This window comes from Haliotis rubra, unplaced genomic scaffold, assembly GCF_003918875.1.
Source record: "Haliotis rubra isolate DU_JTF1 unplaced genomic scaffold, ASM391887v1 Scf579, whole genome shotgun sequence".
NCBI lineage: Eukaryota > Metazoa > Mollusca > Gastropoda > Lepetellida > Haliotidae > Haliotis > Haliotis rubra.
In genome coordinates this window covers 563,760-589,396 of record NW_025767278.1, presented here as the reverse complement: position 1 = coordinate 589,396, position 25,637 = coordinate 563,760, and the positions used below count along the sequence as shown (strand labels likewise).

The 25,637-nt window shown below is 42.3% G+C and overlaps 1 protein-coding gene across 4 annotated transcripts; it reads right to left on the bottom strand.

Moving 5' to 3' along the window:
- On the bottom strand, window positions 1-24,793 carry LOC124254655 (MAM and LDL-receptor class A domain-containing protein 2-like). 4 transcript variants are annotated; one of them, XM_046688495.1, is made up of 8 exons: window positions 24,517-24,793; window positions 22,465-22,687; window positions 21,458-21,616; window positions 20,305-20,471; window positions 19,506-19,616; window positions 18,209-18,341; window positions 1,080-1,277; window positions 1-319 (listed from the first exon to the last, which is right to left on the bottom strand). In XM_046688495.1, the coding sequence occupies exons 1-8, from the start codon at window positions 24,760-24,762 to the stop codon at window positions 39-41; spliced, it is 1,518 nt and encodes a 505-aa protein (XP_046544451.1). In that variant the 5' UTR covers window positions 24,763-24,793; the 3' UTR covers window positions 1-38. The 4 variants fall into 4 exon arrangements, with proteins under 4 accessions (XP_046544451.1, XP_046544454.1, XP_046544453.1 ...); XM_046688498.1 differs by lacking the exon at window positions 18,209-18,341 and adding an exon at window positions 1,657-1,786; XM_046688497.1 differs by lacking the exons at window positions 18,209-18,341; window positions 19,506-19,616; window positions 20,305-20,471; window positions 21,458-21,616 and adding exons at window positions 1,657-1,786; window positions 2,202-2,312; window positions 2,909-3,075; window positions 4,368-4,526.
- Window positions 24,794-25,637: the final 844 nt, after the last annotated feature.

The following is a 25,637-nucleotide window of genomic DNA, read 5'->3' as shown; positions in this document are numbered from 1 at the left end:
TGAAATTCTAGTTTTATTTTGTATATATCCTCAACACTTCACGGAGATGTCCCCGGTTGGTGCACGGTCTTGGACAGGTCCACTTCACAGATGTAGGGGTGTGCACTGTTACACTCGATATCTCCCCACTGGTAGTCAGCATTGGGATACTCCATCAGTAAGCAATGCTGAACGCCGGCCACGTTGTTTGGTTGCCCTGGATACCAGTTGGTGTAGTTAATGTTGCGGGAAAACTCTGACCCCGTCCATTCAAAAGTCTTCTCATTCAGCTCGTCGTTGCCCGAGGTGTAGAAGCCGGCAATGCCGGCAGCCGTCAAGGCTATTTGTGAAAAAGACAAAGTTTCAAGCCATAATTTCGTTTTAGTTTGTTTTGTATATTGCTTAAGGTTCTACTGCACTAAATCAGAAGCTTCTGGACAGATACATTCGTAACTACTCGTGCCATTCCAGCAAGCCGGACGGCGACTCGTACCCATCTCGTGACCATGTTCACGACTGGGCCTTGTCTAAACGCAAGCGGCACGGAGATGAAAATAGTCTAGTACTATTTCCAAGGAAAGACAACTCTGAATTTCCAAACATGGCTAATTTCCAAACAAAGCATATTTGGCCCGACAGAGACATGTGACAGCTGTAATTGAATGAAATTGAGTAAGATTTTTATGTTTTTTAAAAACAAATCCATCCGGGAATTTGTAAATACTTAGTAATAAACTGACCACATAAACAGACATACGGTGGCGTAAATTATGAAGAACATGAGTGAGTGAGTTGGTTTTTACGCCGCATTTAGCACTATTCCAGCAATATCACGGCGGGGGACACTAGAAATGGACTTCACACATTGTGTCCATGTGGGGAATCGAACCCGTGCCTTCGGTGTGACGAGCGTACGCTTTAACCACTAGGCTACCCAACCGCCCAATGAAGAACATGAACATAATTCACAACAAGGATCAGACAAAAGGAAACTATTTTTCTGACGATATTTTCTGCTGTCCTGCGCCGTGATATCGCTGGAATATTGCGAAAAGCGACGTAAAACCACACTCACTCACTCTGAAGTGATTTATCGTCACCTGCATTGCTTTTGATGGCGTTCACCAGGAAATCCTGTTCTTCCTTTGAGTTGATGGCAACTAAATGGGATAGGGCATTCTCTACTTTACAGTTCTCATGGCCTTTGTACCAAGACGCGGCCGATGTGTGGAAAGAGTAGCAGGACCGGCTGTCGTTCCCTGTCCGCATGAAGGAACCAGGAGGGCACTGGGGAAGGCCAGAAAGCAGGATATACAAAAATGTAGATCATAGAAAACGTGGGCTCTTGGTGCTGCTGTGTCAGTGTCAGTTCACATCCTTAAGGCGCTATCAATGTTTAGGTTAAGTGCTGACTGAGTTAGTGTAGTTTCAGTGTCTAGACAACAGCGTTCAGTCTATGTTAGTCTCTTGTCTTTGTCCAGGACGTGTAAACGTTTATCCTGGCTAAGCCCAGTTCTGTGTCTAAGATGCGTCCTATCTATGTCATTGTCTAGGCTGTCTTCTGGTAGTGTCCTGTCTGTGTCTGTCTGTGTCATGTCTGTGCCCTGCCTGCGTGTAGTCTCTACAAATCCCCCCCCCCCATCTTATAATGAAGCGGTTGATAAAATAAACTCTTACTTTTACAGGTTGTGTTATAGACGAGCACGTCGTCCACCGCGATGTTGCCATACGTGTCGTGGTAGTCGGGGTTGTTCATGTATATGCCGCTCTTTGTCATGTAACTTCGTGAGGTGGCCTCAAACACAACCTGAGAATACAGTTGATAAAACAACAAACATTTTAGTTCTTGCTGCATTGTATGATATCCTACAACAATGTTCGAGTCCCGGACAGAAGGCCATACGGGGTAAATGTGGATCAGGAGGATACAATGACTGCTAAGTGGATTGATGGTCAACGTAGCAACGCCGTGACTCGACGTCGTTGCATGTTGCTCATAAAAAACCCACGATCAGCGGATCCGGACATGGTGAAGGTGCGTAGTCCTGCAAATCAACCTACAGGGAAATCTCCATACTTTATCAATGTAAGCTAACGAACAAATTATAGACAACAGCGTTTAGCTTAACACGTTTCGATTTGCCTACACTAAATGCTCTTTTGATGAGCGGACAAACACAATACACGTTTTCACTATCAACCTCATGCGGTGTGTTACCTACATGGAATGGTCTTGAGGTGTATTCCGAACCTATGTCCGCTTCACCCATCTTCCACTCGAGGTCGTTGCCCTTGGAGCGCGTCCATATTGGATAACCAAGACCATTGCCAACCTGTTGAACAACCAGTGATATACTGCGCCACAGGTGATTCAGTTCTGAGGGGATATGCCAGAAGGAGAAATGTGTAGTGTATGTTTTGGGGTAGGGTACACTACCTCCAATCGATATATTAAAGTACTCTTTTTACACCAAAGTGGATTCAAGTCTTTGGGGATATGGCAGAAATGGGTGAGTGTATGTTGGTGGGTAGGGAGGACGGGGTGTTCAAAATTCTGAGAAAATTCGATCAAACAAGATTAATCATCTGGGTCTTAACATGAGACAAGTTTTAATGATACTAATTTTAAATGTACTATACCAACGTAATAGGTAAGGTAAAACATGTATACTGGCAGAGGACTGAATATGAATAAAGATGTGTAATGGAATTGAGTAATATGTTACGGTAGATTTTGTACGAAACTGACTTACAGCTTGACCAATACACAGATATTCCCTGCCTATTTCTCCTATCACAATGAAGGGAAAAAACAAAATTGCCCTGCCCTGCCCTGCCCTGCCCTGCCCTGCCCTGCCCTGCCAAATTCCCGTCTCTAAACCACGACGCCCAAATTAGGAGCAGGTTTAACTAAATTCCCAATGCTGACCTTGGCATAGACGTTGAGGTCCTCGATGTTTTGGCCATACATGTTGTACCAGAACCGTATGCAGTAGTTAGGTGACGGGGCGAACACAGGCGACTCCATCAGAGCACTGACAGTGCTAGGTCTATACCACTGAGCTGCTTTATATGCATCTATGTACATGTACACTCCTGGAACAATCAAACATTATTGTAAGTCATGAAAATGTGAGGAAATGAGAAAACTACTGATTGTGAGGAAGTTGGTCATAGTGAGATGCCATCTTTTGAAATATACATACTGACTACTGACTATATATACAAAAAAGAAAATTCATCTGGTACATTTTGAATGACTTTCTGTAATGCAACATCAATAATTTCAAAAGCGTTTTGATTGTGACATACAAGCCACAAACATTGGCAACAGGTGCAAGGTGTGTGGGACAACAGGTGCAAGGTGTATGGGACAACAGGTGCAAGGTGTGTGGGACAACAGGTGCAAGGTGTATGGGACAACAGGTGCAAGGTGTGTGGGACAACAGGTGCAAGGTGTATGGGACAACAGGTGCAAGGTGTGTGGGACAACAGGTGCAAGGTGTGTGGGACAACAGGTGCAAGGTGTATGGGACAACAGGTGCAAGGTGTGTGGGACAACAGGTGCAAGGTGTATGGGACAACAGGTGCAAGGTGTGGGGACAACAGGTGCAAGGTGTATGGGACAACGGTGCAAGGTGTGTGGGACAACAGGTGCAAGGTGTATGGGACAACAGGTGCAAGGTGTATGGGAAAACAGGTGCAAGGTGTATGGGACAACAGGTGCAAGGTGTGTGGGACAACAGGTGCAAGGTGTATGGGACAACAGGTGCAAGGTGTGTGGGACAACAGGTGCAAGGTGTAGGGGACAACAGGTGCAAGGTGTATGGGACAACAGGTGCAAGGTGTATGGGACAACAGGTGTAAGGTGCATGTCGCGAAAACTACATTTTTCAAAATATTTACGTTGTTTTTCGGAAATAGTACTCAGACCCCCACACCTTCACCCTCAAAACAGGTGCATACTTTCTTTTGTAAATCAGTATAGTTCTAAAGATATATTTGTATACTTATATCAAAACAAATATCCAAAGTAAGTAAACCAATCGTGAGAATTTCTGAGTTCTTATTCCATTAAGCACATTCTTTGTTACCCGGCATGGTTGGAAGGCCGGGGTTCACTGTCGCTGTACATGTCGTTTAGGACTTGCTTAGGTCCATTAGCTGGGGTAGAGTCAGAAACCGAGGAAAACACCTGATCTGGTAAGTATGGGATGCACATTATTACCGCTGCATCAGCCGTGCAAAAATACCATTCCCCCGTTTAACCCCCCATACACTTACGTACACACACTCACTCACACACACACACGTGCGTAAATACTGACTCACACATACCCAGATTGGTCGACAAGGTGTTACAATGTACCAATCATGCTTTTTCTTACCACCAGGTGTGCCGAACGTGTGGTCACTCCAAGGCCCTGTATCAAGGGATGTTTGGCCTTCCCCACGGTACCATGTCGCCAAGGCTTGGCTGGACTGGTTGTATCCGCAGTTGTCGGTGCTCTCGAAGTCGCAGTAGGTGACGTGGTAGTTGGTATTGACTGTCGTAAAACAGTGAATTGTGTATTCAAGCGTTTATATTCAAGCCGAAAATTGCAGGTCTCACACAGCTCTGGGGGAAACATTTCCTGGTTCATCTAAGGGAAGCAACTCTGTGTAGTGATTCGTGGCGCCTTAGACAACCTAGGGCCCGTTTCCCAAAGCGATCGCAGTGCTACCACTGTCGTAAGTCTACAGCATGGGAGTTACGATCACCTTAGCGCTACGATCGGCTTTTTGAAATGGGGCCCTGTCCCCTCGTACTGAAGGAAGTAACGAATGGTTATGTCGAAGGACACGGATACTGTGTAAAGCAAATCAGTAATAGTAACCATGGCAATTTGGGATTCTTGCTTGTATTCAGCGAACATTGGCCATAAGAGTCGAATGGTTATGTCGAAGGACACGGATATTGTGTAAAGCAAACCTGTAATAGTAACCATGGCAATTTGGAATTCTTGCTTGTATTCAGCGAACATTGGCCATAAGAGTCCATTTAGCCAGGCAGTATGCAATACGGTGTTGATTGGTTGTAACATCTACAAAATGTATAGCATAAAAATTAATTGCACGACCCTCGCCTTCACCGGGGTGGTGGGGTAGCCCAGTGGTTAAAGCGTTCGCTCGTCACGCAGAAGACCCGGGTTCGAATCCCCACATGTGTACAATGTGTGAATCCCATTTCCGGTGTCCCACGCCGTGATGTTGATGGAATATTGCTAAAAGTGGCGTAAAACCTCCTCGCTCGCTCCCTCCCTCACTCACTCACTCACTCATTCACACCATGTACAAATGTACTCCAATAAAATACGCACGGTTACTTAACTCAATTACGTTAATTCAAAGCAGAGACCGAACTCTCTGACGGACGGAAACCAACGTCTGGCCCTACCATAGATATGACCTCGATATTCCTGTGAATAGACCAAGTGTTGTCTCTTTGCAGAACCTACCGGGTCCTTGATCTGTTATCCCTACGTAACGAATTGTCTAATAACGTCGACTACGGTATTCTGAAACGGAGTACAACACGTACTTGCTTGCACTATAAACAACCGTGTACAGAATTTGTTAACCCTACGCAAAGAATTGTCTAATAACGTCAACTAGGGTATTCTGAAACGGAGCTCGACACTTACTTGCTTGCACTATAAACAACCGTGTACTGAATCTGTTAACCCTACGTAACGAATTGTCTAATAACGTCAACTACGGTATTCTGAAACGGAGTACAACACGTACTTGCTTGCACTATAAACAACCGTGTACTGAATCTGTTAACCCTACGCTAAGAATTGTCTACTAATATCACGAACGGTATTCTGAAACTGAGTACCGTACGACACGTACTTGCTTGCACAATAAACAACCGTGTAGTGAATCTGTTAACCATTCGTAACGAATTGTCTAATAACGTCAACTAGAATTGTCTACTAATATCGCGTTCGGTATTCTGAAACAGAGCACCGTACGTCATGTACTCGCTTATAATATAACCTACCGTACTCTCAAAATGGGCACTGTATGTCACGTACTGGTTCATACTATAACCTACCGCACTCTGCATCTGTTCCATCTGCCTCGTTATATGCGCTATGGACGCCTTCATCAACGTGACGTCATTTTGTACAGCGGCACAGCAGGAAGCGGAGGCGGTGGTGGCGGCAGTGGTCTGAGTGTCGCACTGACCTTCGTGTCCGAGTTTGACACTGTACTGACACTGACCATTCATAAAGCTACATCCAGGGTCAAATGTGTCCCCATATTGAATCAGGGACAACAGCAGTAACAGCACAAACATGGTAAGTATCGAGAAGAACGCGATCTAGGTTTTAAACTACAAATATAAAAACGCAGATCAGATAAGACTATCTCTGCGCACGCAACCTTTAAAGATTGTAATACAAGCCTAGGGTGTCTAGACCAATCAGAGACAGTTGCATAATTCGTCACTGCCACGTTTGATACGCAATTTCTATAGTCCAAAGGTAACGGGTTCACGCACCCTGGGGTGAGTGAGTGACGTGAGTTTTATGCTGCTTTGTATTCCAGTTATACCACGGCTTGTCAGCGATATGAGGGTAAGCCCAATGTTTGAGGGGGTGGTGGGGAGGGGAGGAGGGTTTTTAGCCTAGTGGTTTAGGCGTTCGCTTGTCACGCTGAAGACCTGGGTTCGAATCCCAACACCGACACATTGTGTCAAGCCCATTTCTGGTGTTCCCCGCCGTAATATTGCTGGAATATTTCTAAAAGCGGCGTAAAACCAAACTCACTCACTAAAAGGCGTGCCTCAAGTGATGGGGTCTCAGACGTTTACCACTACGGTAAAATAACAAGCACCGGTGTGGTGCTAGAAACATGATCGGGTATAATCGGATTACAACCCACGGTCATACGTTTCGTCCAAGGAACACATCACTGTATAACGTATTAATACAACACTGCATAGTGTATTACGTTGAATCCTTCAATACCAACACTCTCACACACACTCACTCACACACCGAGTAGTACATTCTCAGACGCAGCCTTTGAGTGATTTGCAATTTTCAGTCAATTCCTTATGAGATCTATACATATGTTATTTGTTTTATTTTATTTACTTACCCCTTTTTTTAATTTATATAAAAATATAAAAAATAATTTTTTTATTTTTATTTTTATTTTTTTATTTTTTTTGGGGGGGGAGATGAAGTCTCCGAAATGTTTAACAGAACAGTATAATTTAACTTAATGTACTAAAAAAAGAGACACGATTCTTTTTTCCGTGGCACAGTGTCAATTGTTGTAGGGCTGTATTGGATTTCTCAGTTAATCCAGGCGTCAAGACGAGTTGATTTCCGACGAATCAGAGTCAGTGGAACTACCTCCCTTGGTAGGCATGTAGCGCGGCTCCAGGTTCAATGTTAAAAGTTTTACAGAAAGGTAAAACAGACATAACTGGATATACCAGAATTAATATCTTCGTCACCATGAGAGTTCTATGATAGGATATATCTCAGTAGCATAAATATAGTTTTAGCCTCAAATGCAAAGGGATTAATCAAGTCACAAGAATACTATTACCTTGACATGGAGACAATAACTTGCAGATAATCAAGACTCTCCATTATTCTCTTTACTCTTTACAATAGTTTTGTTCAAATATATGATCAGCTTTAAAATATATAATGCACTGGAAAAAGTCCATGTTTACAAGACATTTCCAATTTTGGAAAGATGATGTTTCCAAAGATTTACAATTTTGGAAATGTCCACAAGGGAGATAACTGGTGGGTGATGGTAAATCATTGTTATTTGCACGCCCCGGGACCTAATCCCTTGTTGATTGATGAGTGAGTCACGGCAGTTAATAGTCACCAATTAACAAGGCCTACTGCCATGTTAATTAACATGTTATTATGCCTCTTAAAGGTCACATGCAACCAAAAAATCGAAAACATAATTAAAACACAATTATCACTTCTTTATGACATATAATATGCATTGCTGATTATGAAAAAAACAAATAAACAAAATTATAAGCGTATAATCGCAAATCAAAAGTGCAATATTTTGTACTTGGGTTTACCTCCCAAGAAACGAAGCAGCCGGGATACCGAACCCAGTCAGGGCTGGTGTAACGGCTGGTTCATTTGCAGATGCCCTCACGGCTGATTGTGTGTGTATATATAGAGATGTTGGGTTTTGTAAATACATGCTCATTTTTTTGTGTATAACATTTTGCAATCAACAGACATCATAACATGTCATGTGTTCAAGTATCACACCTGCCTGTCTGTGTAATTACATAATGTGACAGAGACCGAACTCGGGCCATAAATCAATGCGTTTTGTTTATGGTGTATAGCCTGATTGGTGTTAAGTTCAAATTGCATGTGGTCAGTGATCGCAGTTGTGTATTGAATATTGTCATTAGCAGACAGGCAGGCAGACACACAGGTGTCAATTAAACAAGACATTGAGTTTTGTCTGTGACAACGACATATCTACATAGTATATCACAGTTAGAAATTCTGTCAACGCTAAATAATGACATTGCTTTTAAGTATCGAACTAAGAAAGTGACTCGGTAAGAAGAACGTGTGGGGAAATAGACATATGAAATTATATAAACAGTTTATTTACTGTCATAACATATAAAAAGCTCGCGCCTGTGAGATATCAACAAAACATTATGAAAATAGCTCACACCAAAGCCTTCACCGAGTATTCACCAGACAGCCCGCTTCCAAGTTGCGCGAACCTATTTCACTGCGCACATGCTATGAGCGCAGCCCAGCTGTTGAAACCCGTTTTCCCCCGAAATTTTCGGGGGAAAATTAGTGAATCGTTTGAACTCCGATTTCGCGCGGTTTTTTCATCGCGTTATTTTTCAACTTTATAACTTGAATTTGCATTTTTGATGATTTGTTTCGGTAAGTCCATACCGAAAGGTATCAGAATCTGCAAAGTTGTGTTTTACGTTGCATGTGACCTTTAAAGAAGCCTCTGGAAGTAAGTTAAATCTTTGATGGGCATTAAGAAGTGGAATGCATTACTGTGACCTGATTTTCACCTGATGAAGGAGCAAGCATATGCTCCGAAACTTCGTGTTATTCACAATAAAGAAGTTGACATCCATAAATCTTGCTTTTCTTATTAAAAAGGTAAGTTATTAAAATCTGCTGAGCTGTAGGCTTGTTAATCATGTCGCGGTGTGATTATCGCTCTAACACACCTGAGAGATTCGTCAACAGTGTGGTATGCACAGGCGGTGAAACTTGTATTGTATTACATTGGGTTGGTTGCATATTGTTTTGTGTTATGCTGTCAGTTTGTATGTATGTGTGAATGAGGAACCTCACATATTATGACATTGAAAACAGACTAAACTTAACATTTATTCCATGGTCAATATCGCAATGTTAGTGATATGGTAGTATACGCAAGTTTGTTTCACAGTTTTGATAATACCTTCTTTTAACCAGATAAAATTATTAAAAAATGAACGAATAATGCCATGCTTCTCTCAGAGTAAGGGAAGATAATTCATATACTGATTCTGATCAAATTAGATATTTCTTTATCGTCCGAACAGAATTCACAAATTACGGATGTTTTGTGTGGGTGTGGGTGTGTGTGCATGCACGCGTGTATAACATCTAACTTGATAGGTATTAAAATCAGGTCGTTTGTAACCATAATGACTATATTGGTTGGAAGACTTGAGGAACAAAAATACTTTCACTCTTCAAAAGGAACTGGAACAGTAACATTTTTCATGTTTTCATATGAGCTTCAAAACATTGAATGAAATAAATGCTGTATGATGAAATGGATCAGAGAACATTATCATGGCATAAATGACGTGTGAATGACACATGTAATGGTCAAAAAATATATAATCACTATGTTAGTTAACTCATGACCAGACACGTTAAACTGGTTCCGATAGATGTATATCTAATACGTAAAAAATCAGTATTTCTTAGTACCTGAAATAGAAAACACGAATTTGGAATGAGATGTTTTAATCTGAGATCAATCTGTTAGGTAGCAGTTTACTAAAGTAGAACTTAAATCAACTTCAAAAGATTGGTCATTCGCAAAGTGAAGCAGATCTTACTTATACTGCAGTAAACAGTATGGGGATACACAACGAAACATACCACTTACGTGATAACAACTCCCTGTTTATTGCATAGAGCGGCATTTCGATGTACAACGTTCAGGATAAACAAGCTGATTGAATGTTGATTGATTCCATCACTTGGAGAATGGAGTGGATTTAGACTTGTTGATCTTACTCTCCTGTTGGCCCCAACGACGTGCTACTTGCTGAATTACCTGTTGTTAATTTGCTGCTTGTCACTATGCATATATACCTCTATTCACCTGGTTGTAGTAACTTTTATCTTGATAACGGCGTGAGAATATACATGGAAACTCCCCTCTATCGACCTTTGATCCAAACGGATGAGTTAACAGAAATGTTGATGCCCGTCTGTTAGCAAATTAACATTGGATTATAGAGACAACGATACTTAGCATATATACATTGAAATATAAAACACATAAAAAACATAGAAGGCGTAGTAAGCCACGAGTGGTAACGGGAGACTATATGGACATATTTATAAGTACGTTATAAATATATTAAAGATGAGAAAGAAGAGACGCTGAATCAGCAAACTGTCTAACAGTTAACATTCCATTTTGAAACTGGTGCACCAACGAGGTGTAGGAATAAACTTCTGTTCAAGTTGAGCATTAGCCATTTCGAAGTCGAATGTACACTTTCATGCTTCTTCTCATTATATATCCCCATGTAATTAGAGGGGAACTGATCCAGAGCGATTAATGTTTCTCGCCAACAGTCTAATTTCCAAACCAAACTGCAAGCTTGTCGGTATCTGCTCCCTCGACCGTGACGGACACAGGGACTGGGCTTCTGGCCACCTTGACAAAATTTCTTCAACCCAAACAGCGGGACATTAGGAAGGGTGGATGCTCATCCGATGCTGTTATTTGAGAATACCCCTGGTAGTTCCTGTCTAACATGTAATACATTTGTCACATCAGACCTTAACTCATAATGCTGAGTATTTACTCCAGACACAAGAAATGCGAAATGGGAACCTTTGTCGGGTAATCTGCGTGGTATTACCATCATACCTGTTATAAATTCATTAACTGACCATCAAGTGAATGATGACAAATAACATGTGTAGGTTTATACCACCAAACACTGGTTACAGCAAAGGGCGTAGTACTTGCTGAATTGCATGCAATGTTAATTGCCTGAAAAAACTTATGGGCCGACACTGTTTGGAGGATACGAACGGAACTTCATTGTTGCATAAGAAATACATATAAGCATTTGATGTGTACTGAAGTTAAAATTGCATATACCTAAGTAAATTTTCATTTGTCATAAATATAATATGCAATAGACATCATATGTTTACATGGCATGATTAAATATCGAGGTAAAAAAACACAGAAATAAGATCAACTTGGATCAGTCACTATGCCATCTATGCATTAGAAAATCCGAAAAGCATACACTGCTGGGATACTTTATTGCAATCAGACAGGAACTACCAGGGGTATTCTCAAATAACAGCATCGGATGAGCATCCACCCTTCCTAATGTCCCGTTGTTTGGGTTGAAGTCTCCCGTTACCACTCGTGGCTTACTACGCCTTCTATGTTTTTTTATGTGTTTTATATTTCAATGTATATATGCTAAGTATATATGCTAAATGAGACTGAAATAAAACACTATCTTTATACATATATTTGGCTCGTTTTCTCATTAGGCGTGCTCTCATTCGCATAATCCGGAATATCCTCTTCTATCAACACGTAGACCTATCGTTGTCTCTATAATCCAATGTTAATTTGCTAACAGACGGGCATCAACATTTCTGTTAACTCATCCGTTTGGATCAAAGGTCGATAGAGGGGGAGTTTCCATGTATATTCTCACGCCGTTATCAAGATAAAAGTTACTACAACCAGGTGAATAGAGGTATATATGCATAGTGACAAGCAGCAAATTAACAACAGGTAATTCAGCAAGTAGCACGTCGTTGGGGCCAACAGGAGAGTAAGATCAACAAGTCTAAATCCACTCCATTCTCCAAGTGATGGAATCAATCAACATTCAATCAGCTTGTTTATCCTGAACGTTGTACATCGAAATGCCGCTCTATGCAATAAACAGGAGTTGTTATCACGTAAGTGGTATGTTTCGTTGTGTATCCCCATACTGTTTACTGCAGTATAAGTGAGATCTGCTTCACTTTGCGAATGACCAATCTTTTGAAGTTGATTTAAGCTCTACTTTAGTAAACTGCTACCTAACAGATTGATCTCAGTCTCATTCAAATTTGTGTTTTCTATTTCAAGTACTAAGAAATACTGAATTTTTACGTATTAGATATACATCTATCGGTACCAGTTTGACGTGTCTGGTCATGAGTTAACTAACATAGTGATTATATATTTTGACCATTACATGTGTCATTCACACGTCATTTATGCCATGATAATGTTCTCTGATCCATTTCATCATACAGCATTTATTTCATTCAATGTTTTGAAGCTCATATGAAAACATGAAAAATGTTACTGTTCCAGTTCCTTTTGAAGAGTGAAAGTATTTTTGTTCCTCAAGTCTTCCAACCAATATAGTCATTATGGTTACAAACGACCTGATTTTAATACCTATCAAGTTAGATGTTATACACGCGTGCATGCACACACACCACACCCACACAAAACATCCGTAATTTGTGAATTCTGTTCGGACGATAAAGAAATATCTAATTTGATCAGAATCAGTATATGAATTATCTTCCCTTACTCTGAGAGAAGCATGGCATTATTCGTTCATTTTTAATAATTTTATCTGCATAAAAGAAGGTATTATCAAAACTGTGAAACAAACTTGCGTATACTACCATATCACTAACATTGCGATATTGACCATGGAATAAATGTTAAGTTTAGTCTGTTTTCAATGTCATAATATGTGAGGTTCCTCATTCACACATACATACAAACTGACAGCATAACACAAAACAATATGCAACCAACCCAATGTAATACAATACAAGTTTCACCGCCTGTGCATACCACACTGTTGACGAATCTCTCAGGTGTGTTAGAGCGATAATCACACCGCGACATGATTAACAAGCCTACAGCTCAGCAGATTTTAATAACTTACCTTTTAATAAGAAAAGCAAGATTTATGGATGTCAACTTCTTTATTGTGAATAACACGAAGTTTCGGAGCATATGCTTGCTCCTTCATCAGGTGAAAATCAGGTCACAGAATGCATTCCACTTCTTAATGCCCATCAAAGATTTAACTTACTTCCAGAGGCTTCTTTAAGAGGCATAAAAACTTGTTAAATAACAAGGCAGTAGGCCTTGTTAATTGGTGACTATTAACTGCTGTGACTCACTCATCAATCAACAAGGGATTAGGTCCCGGGGCGTGCAAATAACAATGATTTACCATCACCCACCAGTTATCTCCCCTTGTGGACATTTCCAAAATTGTAAATCTTTGGAAACATCATCTTTCCAAAATTGGAAATGTCTTGTAAACATGGACTTTTTTTCCAGTGCTGACTCTGAGGGTGTGGGTTCAAATCCCGGATGGGACTCAACCCAACAAAAGTACGAGAATCTGTACTTTACTGAGAAAGTGTAATTCCCAAGCATAACATGGTTATATCTGACCACTTTCTAAATGGCATTGTGCATTCTTACATAATAAGTCCTTTTGATATTCCAAGTTACTTCGACCCGTGAAGATCCGGGTTAGAATTGGTCTTCAGTAACCCATGCTTGTCGTAAGAGACGATTAACGGGATCGTGGGGTCAGGCTCGTTGGCATATGTCACCTTATCCCATTTGCGCAGATCGATGCTCGTGCCGTTGATTATACTGGATTGTCTGGTCCAGACTCGATTATTTACAGACAGCCGCCATACAGCCATAACATTGCTGAGTGCGGCGCTAAACAAACAAACAAATCGAAATTACTTCACAACAATGATACCGATCTTTGGGCAATAACACAATAACTAAATCTGTAAAGTGAAATTCTAGCTTTATTCTATTTATACCCTCCACATTTTACTGAGACGTCCCCGGTTGGTGCACGGCCTTGGGCAGGTCCACTTCACAGATGTAGGGGTGTGCAGTGTTACACTCGATATCTCCCCACTGGTAGTCAGCATTGGGATACTCCATCAGTAAGCAATGCTGAACGCCGGCCACGTTGTTTGGTTGCCCTGGATACCAGTTGGTGTAGGTAATGTTGCTGGAAACCTCTGACCCCGTCCATTGAAAGGTCTTCTCATTCAACTCGTCGTTGCCCGAAGTGTAGAAGCCGACAATGCCAGCAGCCGTCAAGGCTATTGGGAGAAAGACAGTGTGAAATTTCAAGCCATAATTTCGTTTTAGTTTGTTTTGTTTATTGCTTAGGTTCTGCTGCGCTAAATCAGAAGCTTCTGGCCAGATAGAGACATCTGACAGCTGTAATTGGATCCAATTGTGTAATATCTTTTTCGTATATGTTTTTTTATAAGAAAACTAAATCCATCCAGTAATTTAAACTGACCACATTTTTCAACATTCAGCATGATGACTTGCTGAATGTGTGTACAGATACTTTCAAGCAGGTGGCTTCTGGTGCAGAACACATATGCCAGATTATACTCATGTGTCCTGTTTCAGTTGGTCCAACTCCTATACTTTCAGATAGTGAGTACGTAATTTGGGCTTTACGCCGTTTTTAGCGATATTCCAGCAATATCACAGCGGGGCACGCCAAGAATGGGCTTCAAACGTTGTAGGGGGGAAATCGAACCCGGGTCCTAAGTGTGACGAACGAACGCTTTAACCACTAGGCCACCCATGGCGCTGTGAATGATGGCCAGGTAGCATATCACTATAGTTGATGGTGGTGGTGGTAGATGTGTAAACGGGGCGGTGGGATAGCCTAGTAGTAGTATGGAGACTGGTAGTTTCAGCTCATGTCCCTACTAAGTCTTAATTTTATTATTTAAGGCTCCAGCAATGATGAAAAAAATTATCCTTGGTGAATGAGAGCATCATATATTGCTATACATTTAAAAACCTCCAACCGCGGTAATCCTTGCTATTATCAAAAGCCATAAGATCATCTCTCCACTCGTTCGTCGTGACGTAAGATTTCGCATTCGTCTTGCCACCCCATTCTTTCAACCTTTTGCTAGCTTCTACGAGATATGGGAATGTCCAAACCGTGATTCACTCCCGACAAACGCAAATCAGTATTCGGATTTATTTCAAATTCATCGCAAATACGTTCGTATACGTTGCATCCCATGCCTTGTCCTGTGGAAGCGGTGTGCTGGCTTCTTTCAGGATACGTCTGATCTGATAGTAAACGTGAAACGAGTAAACGGACTGACTGAGTTCATCGCGACGAGAGTCGGTCAAAGTCACGCCACACCAAGTTGTCGCTCACCACACGGCAAAATTGAATTGATTTGCCAGAATTGCATCGGGTTCGAAAACCAATCGTGCACCGTTTTCACATTTGTTACGGGAAACCTATAATTTTTAATCACATCGATAAACCGAGCTCGGGAAATGGGAACCGCCCGCATCGACCACGATCCTCGGTTGCGTGAGATCGACAGTGCTTACGTTATTACTTTTAAGATAAAACACTCCCGGAGTGTACATATCGAAAGCATAATGTAGAACCTTTATACATTCAACATGTTCGTAACGCTCCTAAGAATAATAAATGGTGAATCCATCCAACTGCTTCGTGCTATCGATAACACGTCGGGGCAACTCGAAGTAGTTCTCTGCGATATCACGTATTATCTGCAGTGGACTAATATCAGTAACAAGAGAAACAACAAGAAGCTCTAGCTGGCCTCTCAAGATTTCCTGAAACGATAGTAAGGTCATCGAGACCAGGAAAGTAGACCAGGAAAATCGAATGCCGATCCCACGGGAGTAGTGGTGGCTCAGTCAGCTTAACTGCTGGGAATATACAGCTTGCTTCGTGCACCCGCGCAACTGTGCGATTGTGAGTTCGTATCCCGTCTGGCCTCTAAAGATTTCCTGAAACGATAGTAAGGTTATCGAGAACGGGGTGGCTCTCGTCGAGAGCAAGCAGTTGGATGCAATCCCACAAGAGAGGAAGCTTGCGCATCGCATCTATCTACAATTTCTTTCTCCCTTGTTGGGATTGGGACCACAGCGGACATTTTGCTAAAATTGTTCAATGTATAGCAATGATGCTCTCATTCACCGAGGATCATTTTTTTCATCATTGCTGGAGCCTTAAATAATAAAATTAAGACGTATTAGGGACATGAGGTGAAATTATCAGTCACTATGCTACTCTAGTGGTCAAAGCGTTCGCTAGTGACGCCGAAGACCCGGGTTTGATTCACCACATGGGTACAATGTGTGGAGCCCATTTCTGCAGTCCCCATCGTGATATTGCTGGAATATTGCTAAAAGCGGCGTAAAACTCACTTACTTATTCAGATGTGTAACAAACCTACCAAAGGCACACAGTGACGCAAAATCAGCGATCCCTAAACCTGACTACCAGATATCCATTCTGTCAGCTCTTACGTGAATTAAGAGAATTACTTACTGGAATATTGCTAAAAAACGGCATAAAACCATACTCGCTAGCTCACTCACTCAGTCACTCACTCACTTTGAAGTGATTTATCGTCACCTGCATTGCTCTTGATGACGTTCACCAAGAAATCCTGTTCTTCCTTTGAGTTGATGGCAACTAAATGGGATAGGGCATTCTCTACTTTACAGTTCACTTGGCCTGTGATCCAAGACGCGGCCGATGTGTGGAAAGAGTAGCAGGACCGGCTGTCGTTCACTGTCCGCATGAAGGAACCAGGAGGGCACTGGGGAAGGCCTGAAAGCAGGATATAGATCTTAGAAAACGTGGGTTCTTGGCGCTGCTGTAACACTGTCAAGTCACATCCCCCTAGCTCTGTCCTGACCTTCTCTGTATCGTTGACGTTTTAGTTTGATCTATGACTTGGCTATATCAGTGTGTGGTATGTTTCCTGGCTGTGTCAGTGCCTTATCTGCGTCTTGGCTGTGTCAGCGTCGCACCTGTGTCCTTGCTGTGTCCCGATTGTGTCAGTGTGCTGGTTGTGTCGATACTGTGTCCCGATTCTGTCAGTGTCCTGTTGTGTCGATACTGTATCTCGATTGTGTCAATTCCTTGATTGTGTCGATACTGTGTCCTGGTATGTGTCAGTGTCCCGACTGTGTCGATACTGTGTCCTGATTGTGTCAGTCGTGTCTGCTTTAGGGCCTGTTTCAGCTTCTACCATGAGAGGTGACTGTGTTATGTTTGAGTCAGTGTCGCTTCCAGGCTATCAGTGTGGCCTGACCTCATATTGCCTACACCCCATTTCGCCTACACCTCTATCGTGGCCTACACCTGTGTCATGTAACTGCCCTGGCTCCGTCTGTTTTGAGTATGTCTCATGTCTTTGTCATGTCTGTGTTTGTGTAACTGAACTGGCTCCGCCAGTTTTGAGTCTGTGTAGTCCTCTGTCCACCTTATATAAGGACTGCATGATTCACAAGCTTCAGGCTGCAGATAAATGTGAAATGACTATGCATAATGAGGTGAGGTGAAATTGGATTTAACGTCGTACTTGAGAATATTTCGCTCATATGACGACGTGCATGCGTGTGTGTGTATGTGCGGCTGTCGGTACTAGCCCAAACTTAAGCTGGTTTTATAGTGCTAGCCCACTGAGATACCATGCCGCAGTGAAGCATGGATACCCCACTCAGACACATTATACTGACTCCGAGCCGACCAGTCCTTGTTGTAACCATTAATGCCGAGCGCCAGGCAGGGACCAACAAGTACCATATTTTAACGTCTTTTGGTATGACGCGGTCGGGGATCGAACCCGCGACCTTCCGCTCTCCGGGCGGACGCTCTAACCACTACACCACGGAGGCGGTCACTATGCATAGTAATAAAATAGTGATTAACCTTTGTGGTTATGATATAGACAAAATAGTTATATGTGGAACTACTTATGGGTAAAAACAGATGAAGACCCTGATTATTAATGATTAGGGTCGATCAAGCGGTTGATCAAACACATCTTACTGTTACAGGTTGTGTTATAGACGAGCACGTCATCCAGCGCGATGTTGCCATACGTGTCGTGGTAGTCGGGGTCGTAACGGTATGTGCTGTGTGGCTTTGTCTTGTAACTTCGTGAGGTTGCCTCAAACACAACCTGAGAATGTTGTTGATAAAACAACAAACGTTTTAATTCTTGCTCGATTGTATATGGAATCCTGGAAGGGACATTGTCGCATTGTCGCCTTGTCGCCTCCTCAAATACAAGCAAAATTAACCAATACGCGACACTCGACATCGCGACAATGCGACAAATGGGCGAATTGTCGCATTGTCGCAATGTCGCGTGTCGCGTTTTTGTTTATTTCGCCTCACTTTACTTGTTTTTGAGAGGGCGACAATGCGACATAGCGACATAGCGACAATGTCCCTTCTCAGATTCCATACTTGTATGATATCCTACAACAATGTGGGAGTCTCTAATACGGGGTAAATGTGGATCAGGAGGATACAATGACCGCTGGATTGATTTTCAACGTAGCAACGCCCTGACTCGACGTCGTTGAACGTTGTTCATAATTTCGAACATCTGTTTATTGTGCTTCACATACTACGAACCACCAGAATATCGGCGATGTTGTAGCAATATTCCAGCAACTTCACGGCAGGGGACACTAGAAATGGGCTACACACATTGTACCCATTTGGGAAATCGAACCCGGGCCTTCGGTGTGACGAGCAAACGCTTAAACCACAAGGCTACCCCACCGCCCATACACACTAAGCATTCTAACAGCACCATCCTTCAATTGATGCCTGGACCCAGAGAGTGAGGTGCGTGTAACGCCCTTCTATCTGTATTTCAGATATATCACAGCTCGTCCTTCCAACTAACTGAAACCATTGGTCATGGGTAAAGAGCAAGCATTATTGCGTTTACTAAATAAACCCACGATCAGCGGATCGGGACACCCTACATATCAACCTACAGTGAATATTAGATTATCAGTGTTAGCTAACGAACAAAATATAGACAAGAAGGTTTAGCCAAACACGTTTCGTTGTGAGTACATTAACTGCTATTATGATGAGCAGACAAACAGAATATATATAATACATGTATATCTAAAAAATAAAGTCAATTTCTATAGTGCTATATCCACTTTCAATGTCATGCTCAAAGCGCTTTGCAGAAGGTAGGAAAGAGTTTTAGAGGTATGACACCCGGAAGAGATTTGTCTTGAGTAGAGTTTTAAAACTTGAGAAATTGTCACATTATATATCCATTGTCACTATCAGCCTAACGCGGTGTGTTACCAACATGGAATGGTCTTGAGGTGTATTCCGAGCCTATGTCCACTTCGCCCATCTTCCACTCGATAGCGTTGCCCTTGGAGCGCGTCCATATTGGATAGCCATTACCACTGCCAACCTGTTGGACAACTAGTGATATACTATACCACAGGTGATTCAGTTCAGAGGGAATATGCCACGAGAAATGTGTAATGTATGTTTTGGGGTGGGGTATACACAGTCCAATATACTACATCATAGAGCATTCAAGTCTTTGGGGATACTCCAAAGGAAGACGTGGGTAAGTGTGTAAGTGTATGTTGGGGGTAGGGGAGACAACCTCTGATACACTACACCACAGTGGATTCAAGACTTTGGGGATATGGCTGACTGACTGACTGAGTTTTGGTTTTATGCCGCTTTAAGCAATATTCCAGCAACATCACGGCGGGGAACACCAGAAATGGGCTTCACACATTGTACCCATGTGGGGATTCGAACCCGAGTCTTCGGCGTGACGAGCCAACGCTTTAACCACTAAGCTACCCCACCGCCCCTTGGGGATATGGAACAAGTGGGTGAGTGTATGTTGGGTGGGTGGGGGGTAGGGTAGAATTGTCTTCAACATTCTCAGAAAGTTCGATCAGTTCGATAAAACAATATTTATCATCCGAGTCATAATTTGAGACAAAATATCTTCCTGCCTACCTCTCCTATTCCACTGAAGGGAAAAATACGAAATTGCCCTACCCTGCCCTCTCATATTCCCGTCTCTAAACCACGACGCCATATTTAAGAGCAGGTTCAAGTAAATTCCCAATGCTGACCTTGGCATAGACGTTGAGGTCCTCGATGTTTTTGCCAAACATGTTGTACCAGAACCGTACACAGTAGTTAGGTGACGGGGCGAACACAGGCGACTCCATGATAGCACTGATTGTCTTAGGTCCATACCACTGAGCCGATTTATATGTATCTATGTACAGGTACGCTCCTGGAACATTGTTTTGTTCATTACTTTTTTAATCAAATATTCTTGTAAGTCATGAAAATACATCTATGAGGAAATGAGAAAACTACTGATTGTGAGGAAGTTGGGTATAGTGAAATTCGTCTTTTCGAATATATACTGACTTACAAAAGAAAGTATCTGGTACTTGTTGAATTACTTTCCAAAAAGCAACATAAATAAAATTTCAAAAGCGTTTAGATTGTGACGTACCAGTAACAAACATTGGTAACAGGTGCAAGGTGTTTGTGATTTGCAAGTCCCAATCACAACATTTTAAAAAATATTTTTCGAAAATTATACTCAGACCCAACCCCTACCCTTCACCCTCACAACAGTGTATACTTTCTTTTGTAGATCAGTATATTTCTAATCATTAGTTGGAATGACGTTTGTCAGGATTTGTCTACACTTATATCAAAAACAATATCCAAAGAAAGTAAACCAATCGTTAGAATTTCTGAGCTCTTATTCAATGAAGGCACATTTTTTTTACCCGGCATGGTTGGAAGGCCGGTGTTCACTGTCGCTGTCGTTTACTACATTAGGCCATTAGCGACAGACCGAGGAAAACACTTTATAGGGCAGGTATGGAATGCGATTGTAGGCAAAAAGCCCCCCGTTAAAAAGTACCGGTAAAAAGTCCTCCGTAAAAAAGTCCTTTTGTAGTAATTTAGTTATTTATTTTGACAAGATTGACATCAAATATTCTTTTTAAAAACCATGAAGAAAACACATATAATGATAGATTAAATCTTTAAATTGATGTTTGATCTTTTAAACGACATTAAATATCTAAACTGACCTTTGATCTGAAGTAAAACTGATTTAGTTATTTGTTTGACAAGACTGACATACACGTACATGCACACACTCACACACACACACACACGTACGTAAATACTGACTGGCACACATACCCAGAATGGTCGACACAGTGTTAACATTTCCCAGTCATATTTCTTCCTTACCACCAGGTGTGCCCAGCGTGTGGTCACTCAGAGGCCCTGTAAGGGTGGATTTTTTGCCCTCCCACGGTACCATTTCGACAAGGCTTGGCTGGACTGGTTGTACCCACAGTTGTCCGGTGCTCTCGAAGTCGCAGAAGGTGGCATGATAGTAGGTATTGACTGTCGTGAAATAGAAGGCGTCTGATAGAAGCAACTCTGCGTAGCGATTCGTGGCGCCTTAGACAACTAGGTCTCGAGTGAGTGAGTTGTGTTTTACGCCACACTCAGCAATATTCCATCTATATGGCGGGGGTTTCTAAATAATCGAGTCTGAAACAGACAATCCAGTGATCAACAGCATGAGCATCGATTTACACAATTGGGATACGATGACATGTGTCAACCAAGTCAGTGAACCTGACCACCCGATCCCGTTAGTCGCCTCTTACGACAAGCATGGGTTGCTGAAGATCAGTTCTAATCTTCACGGGTCTCGGCCTCTAGTACTGATGGAAGTAACTAATGATTATTTCGAAGGACACGGATATTGTGTAAAAAACAACAATATACGTGCCTACACGCAATACGGTGTTTGATTGGTTTTAACATCTACAAAATTTATCGGGTTAAAAATTAATTGCATAAGTAACAAAAAATACGAAACATATCACTTACGTCCAAAAGATTTTTGTATTAAATTATTGAATCTTGCTATATGACACAGGCACCAATATCGACGCTATGTACAACGCGAGGTGTGAACAAGTATGAGTAAAACAGTGGTGAGCATTTCCCAAATACATCTTAGAATTAATTACAAGTATTTGGTTATACCATCATGATCTTACAGTGAGTAAGTGATTGGGTGAGTGGGGTTTTTACGCCGCTTTTTTGCAATATTCCGGCAACATCAAATGGGCTTCAAACATTTTACCAATGGAGGGAATCGAACCCGGGCCTTCGGCGTGAAAAGCGAACGCTTTAACCACTAGACTACCCAGTTACAATGAACTAAAAGTACGACCCACTTGGTTTTGAAGTAGTGGCAGTCGGGGTAGAGGTGGTGGTCGAACGTGGACGACCGCCGCAGTCCGGTCTCTTCCTACAAGTGTCAACCTCGTTCTGCAGACGCGCTATTTCGGCGGCTGCTTGTTTGGTTATGTTGCCAATCTGTGACTCCTTCTCTAGCAGAGCTTTCTGCAGCTCATCAGCGATGAGGAGTTCGTTGGGAGATGTCGCGTTCGCACGAGTCTGAAATGATGCCCATGATGGTAACTTTCTATAGTAAAGAGTATGTATATTACCCCATGAGAATAGAACCCGACCCTGTTTTGTGAAATCCGACAACGTTTACTCATTAACCCATCGTCTAATAAGCCGCTCGGATGTTCTCAGTCCAATCTTGGGACCTCGGCCGACACAAACAGGAATCCATATTGGAATTACGCTCGTGCACTTGGTCACAGATAACGTAAAATTTAGCCAATTTAAAAACAGTTAGACAAGATGATCGCTTTTCTCCTTCGTGGGGACAAATGGATACGGTTATCTTGTCCAGAACGCCTGGTATCATCAAGAGTTGGTTGTGATTCATAAACACATACTTGATATGTAGTCGCAATCGCACAATGGGTGATACTTTTAACAAAGATTTCTACCAAATCTATTGTTTTTGGTTTCCTGCAGTTAAGCTATCACATACCGGATCTCAAACTTGCGACACTTAGGAATGTGAGTGAGTGAGTTTAGTTTTACGCCACTTTTAGCAATATTCCAGCAATATCACGGCGGAGGAGACAAGAAATGGGCGTCACACATTTTGTCCATGTGGGGACTCGAACCCGGGTCTTGGCGTGAGGAGCGAACGCCTTAACCACTAGACAAACCCACCGCCCCCTGCGCGATGCTTAGGAACTAAATATTTTTGTTCAAACTGATTCCTATTTCTGTGGTCGCAATACCAGCGTGTGAAGCGAGGCCTCTGATAAGGGCAAAGTATCTTCCTCCAAGAAGACGATGATACGTTTGCACTAGAAACTATATGAGACGGTATCTGTTTTTTCATTGTTTTCAGAATAACCGGCAAACACCTATTGCCATCACAGATGTACAGTTACCTGTGCATATTATTTGTATAATATTAACGTCTGTTTTATCTTTTACACTTTTTGGACTGACTGACTGAGTTTGGTTTTACGCCGCTTTTAGCAATATTCCAGCAATATCACGGCGGGGGACACCAGAAATGGGCTTCACACATTGTACCCATGTGGGGAATCGAACCCGGATCTTGGGCGTGACGAGCGAACGCTTTAACCACTAGGCTACCCCACCGCCCCTACACTCTTTGGAACCTCTTTAGTCGGATTAGAGTGTCCTGAGTCTGTCAACTCTACGTAAAGAATTGTCTACGAACACCATGTACGGTATTCTGAAACGGAGCACCGTACGTCACGTAGTCGCTTAGAATATACCCTACCGTACTCTCAAAATGAGCACCGTATGTCGTACTGACTCATACTATAACCTACCGTATTTTGAATCTGTCAACCCTACGTAATGTATTGTCTATTACGGTACGTACTTGCCATACTACATCCTTCAACCTACTGCTCAAAATGAGCACCGTATTTCGCGTACTGATTCATGGTATAACCTACCGTATCTTGAATCTGTCAACCCAACGTAATGTATTGTCTATTACGGTACGTACTTGCCATACTACATCTTGCCATACTTCAACCTACTGCTCAAAATGAGCATCGTATTTCGCGTACTGATTCATTGTATAACCTACCGTATCTTGAATCTGTCAACCCAACGTAATGTATTGTCTATTACGGTACGTACTTGCCATACTACATCCTTCAACCTACTGCTCAAAATGAGCACCGTATTTCGCGTACTGATTCATGGTATAACCTACCGTATCTTGAATCTGTCAACCCTACGTAATGTATTGTCTACTACGGTATTCTGAAACTGAGCACCGTACGATACGTACTTGCCATACTACAACCTTCAACCTACTGCTCAAAATGAGCACCTTATGTCGCGTACTGGTTCATACTATAACTTACCGTACTCTGAATCTGTTCGATCTGCTTCGCCATGGACGCCATGGACGCCTTCATCAACGTGACGTCATTTTGTACAGCGGCACAGCAGGAAGCGGAGGCGGTGGTGGCGGCGGTGGTCTGAGTGTCGCACTGACCCTCGTGTCCGAGTTTGACACTGTACTGACACTGACCATTCATGAAGCTACATCCAGGGTCAAATGTGTCCCCATACTGCAACAGGGACAACAGCAGTAACAGCACAAACATGGTAAGTATCGGGAAGAACGCGACCTAGTTTCTAAACTCCAAATACAAGAACGCAGATAAGACTTATCTCTGCATGCAGCCTTTAAAGATTGTTATACAAGCGTAGGGTGTCAAGACCAACCAGGGACAGTTGCATAATTCGTCACTGCCATGTTTAATATGCAGTTTCTATGGTTCAAAGATTACGGTTCACGCACCCTGGGGTGAGTGAGTGACGTGAGTTTTATGCTGATTTGGAACGGTATTCCAGTTACATCACAGCGTGTCAGCTTAACGTGGGAGGACTGTCTAAAGGTGATGCTGGTCTTACCTCTTTGGGTAAACCAGGGAGCATCATCATAGTGCTGACGGATCTAGAAACATGATCGGGCCGAATCGGGATTCGAACCCACGGTCATACGTTTCTGTCGTGCCCAAGGAAGACAACTGGGCCTTTCGTGACCGCTTCTCGCTGGAGAAGTTTTTGACTCACTCACTCATTCACTCACTCACTCACTCACTCACTCACCACTCACTCACCCACCCATTCACTCACATGGTTTGCCATTTCCAACCAATTGCAAATAGGATCTATGCATTTGTTAATTTCCTGACTAACAAGAAGTTTCTGCAATGTTTCACAGAAAAGTATTAGCTTTAATGATGTCGTTTATGCAATAAGAAAGAGACACGTTTCTCTTTTCACTAACACACTCAGACTTGTGGACTATAGCGATATGTAAGGTCTGTATTGGATACACCAGTTTTACTGAGTTTGTGACGAGTTGATTTCCGATGAACCAGTATTAGTGGAGTTACCTCCCTTGGCCCGTAGCGCGGTTTTGGTTCAATGTCTAAATCTTTACGGAAAGGTAAAACAAACATAACGGGATATA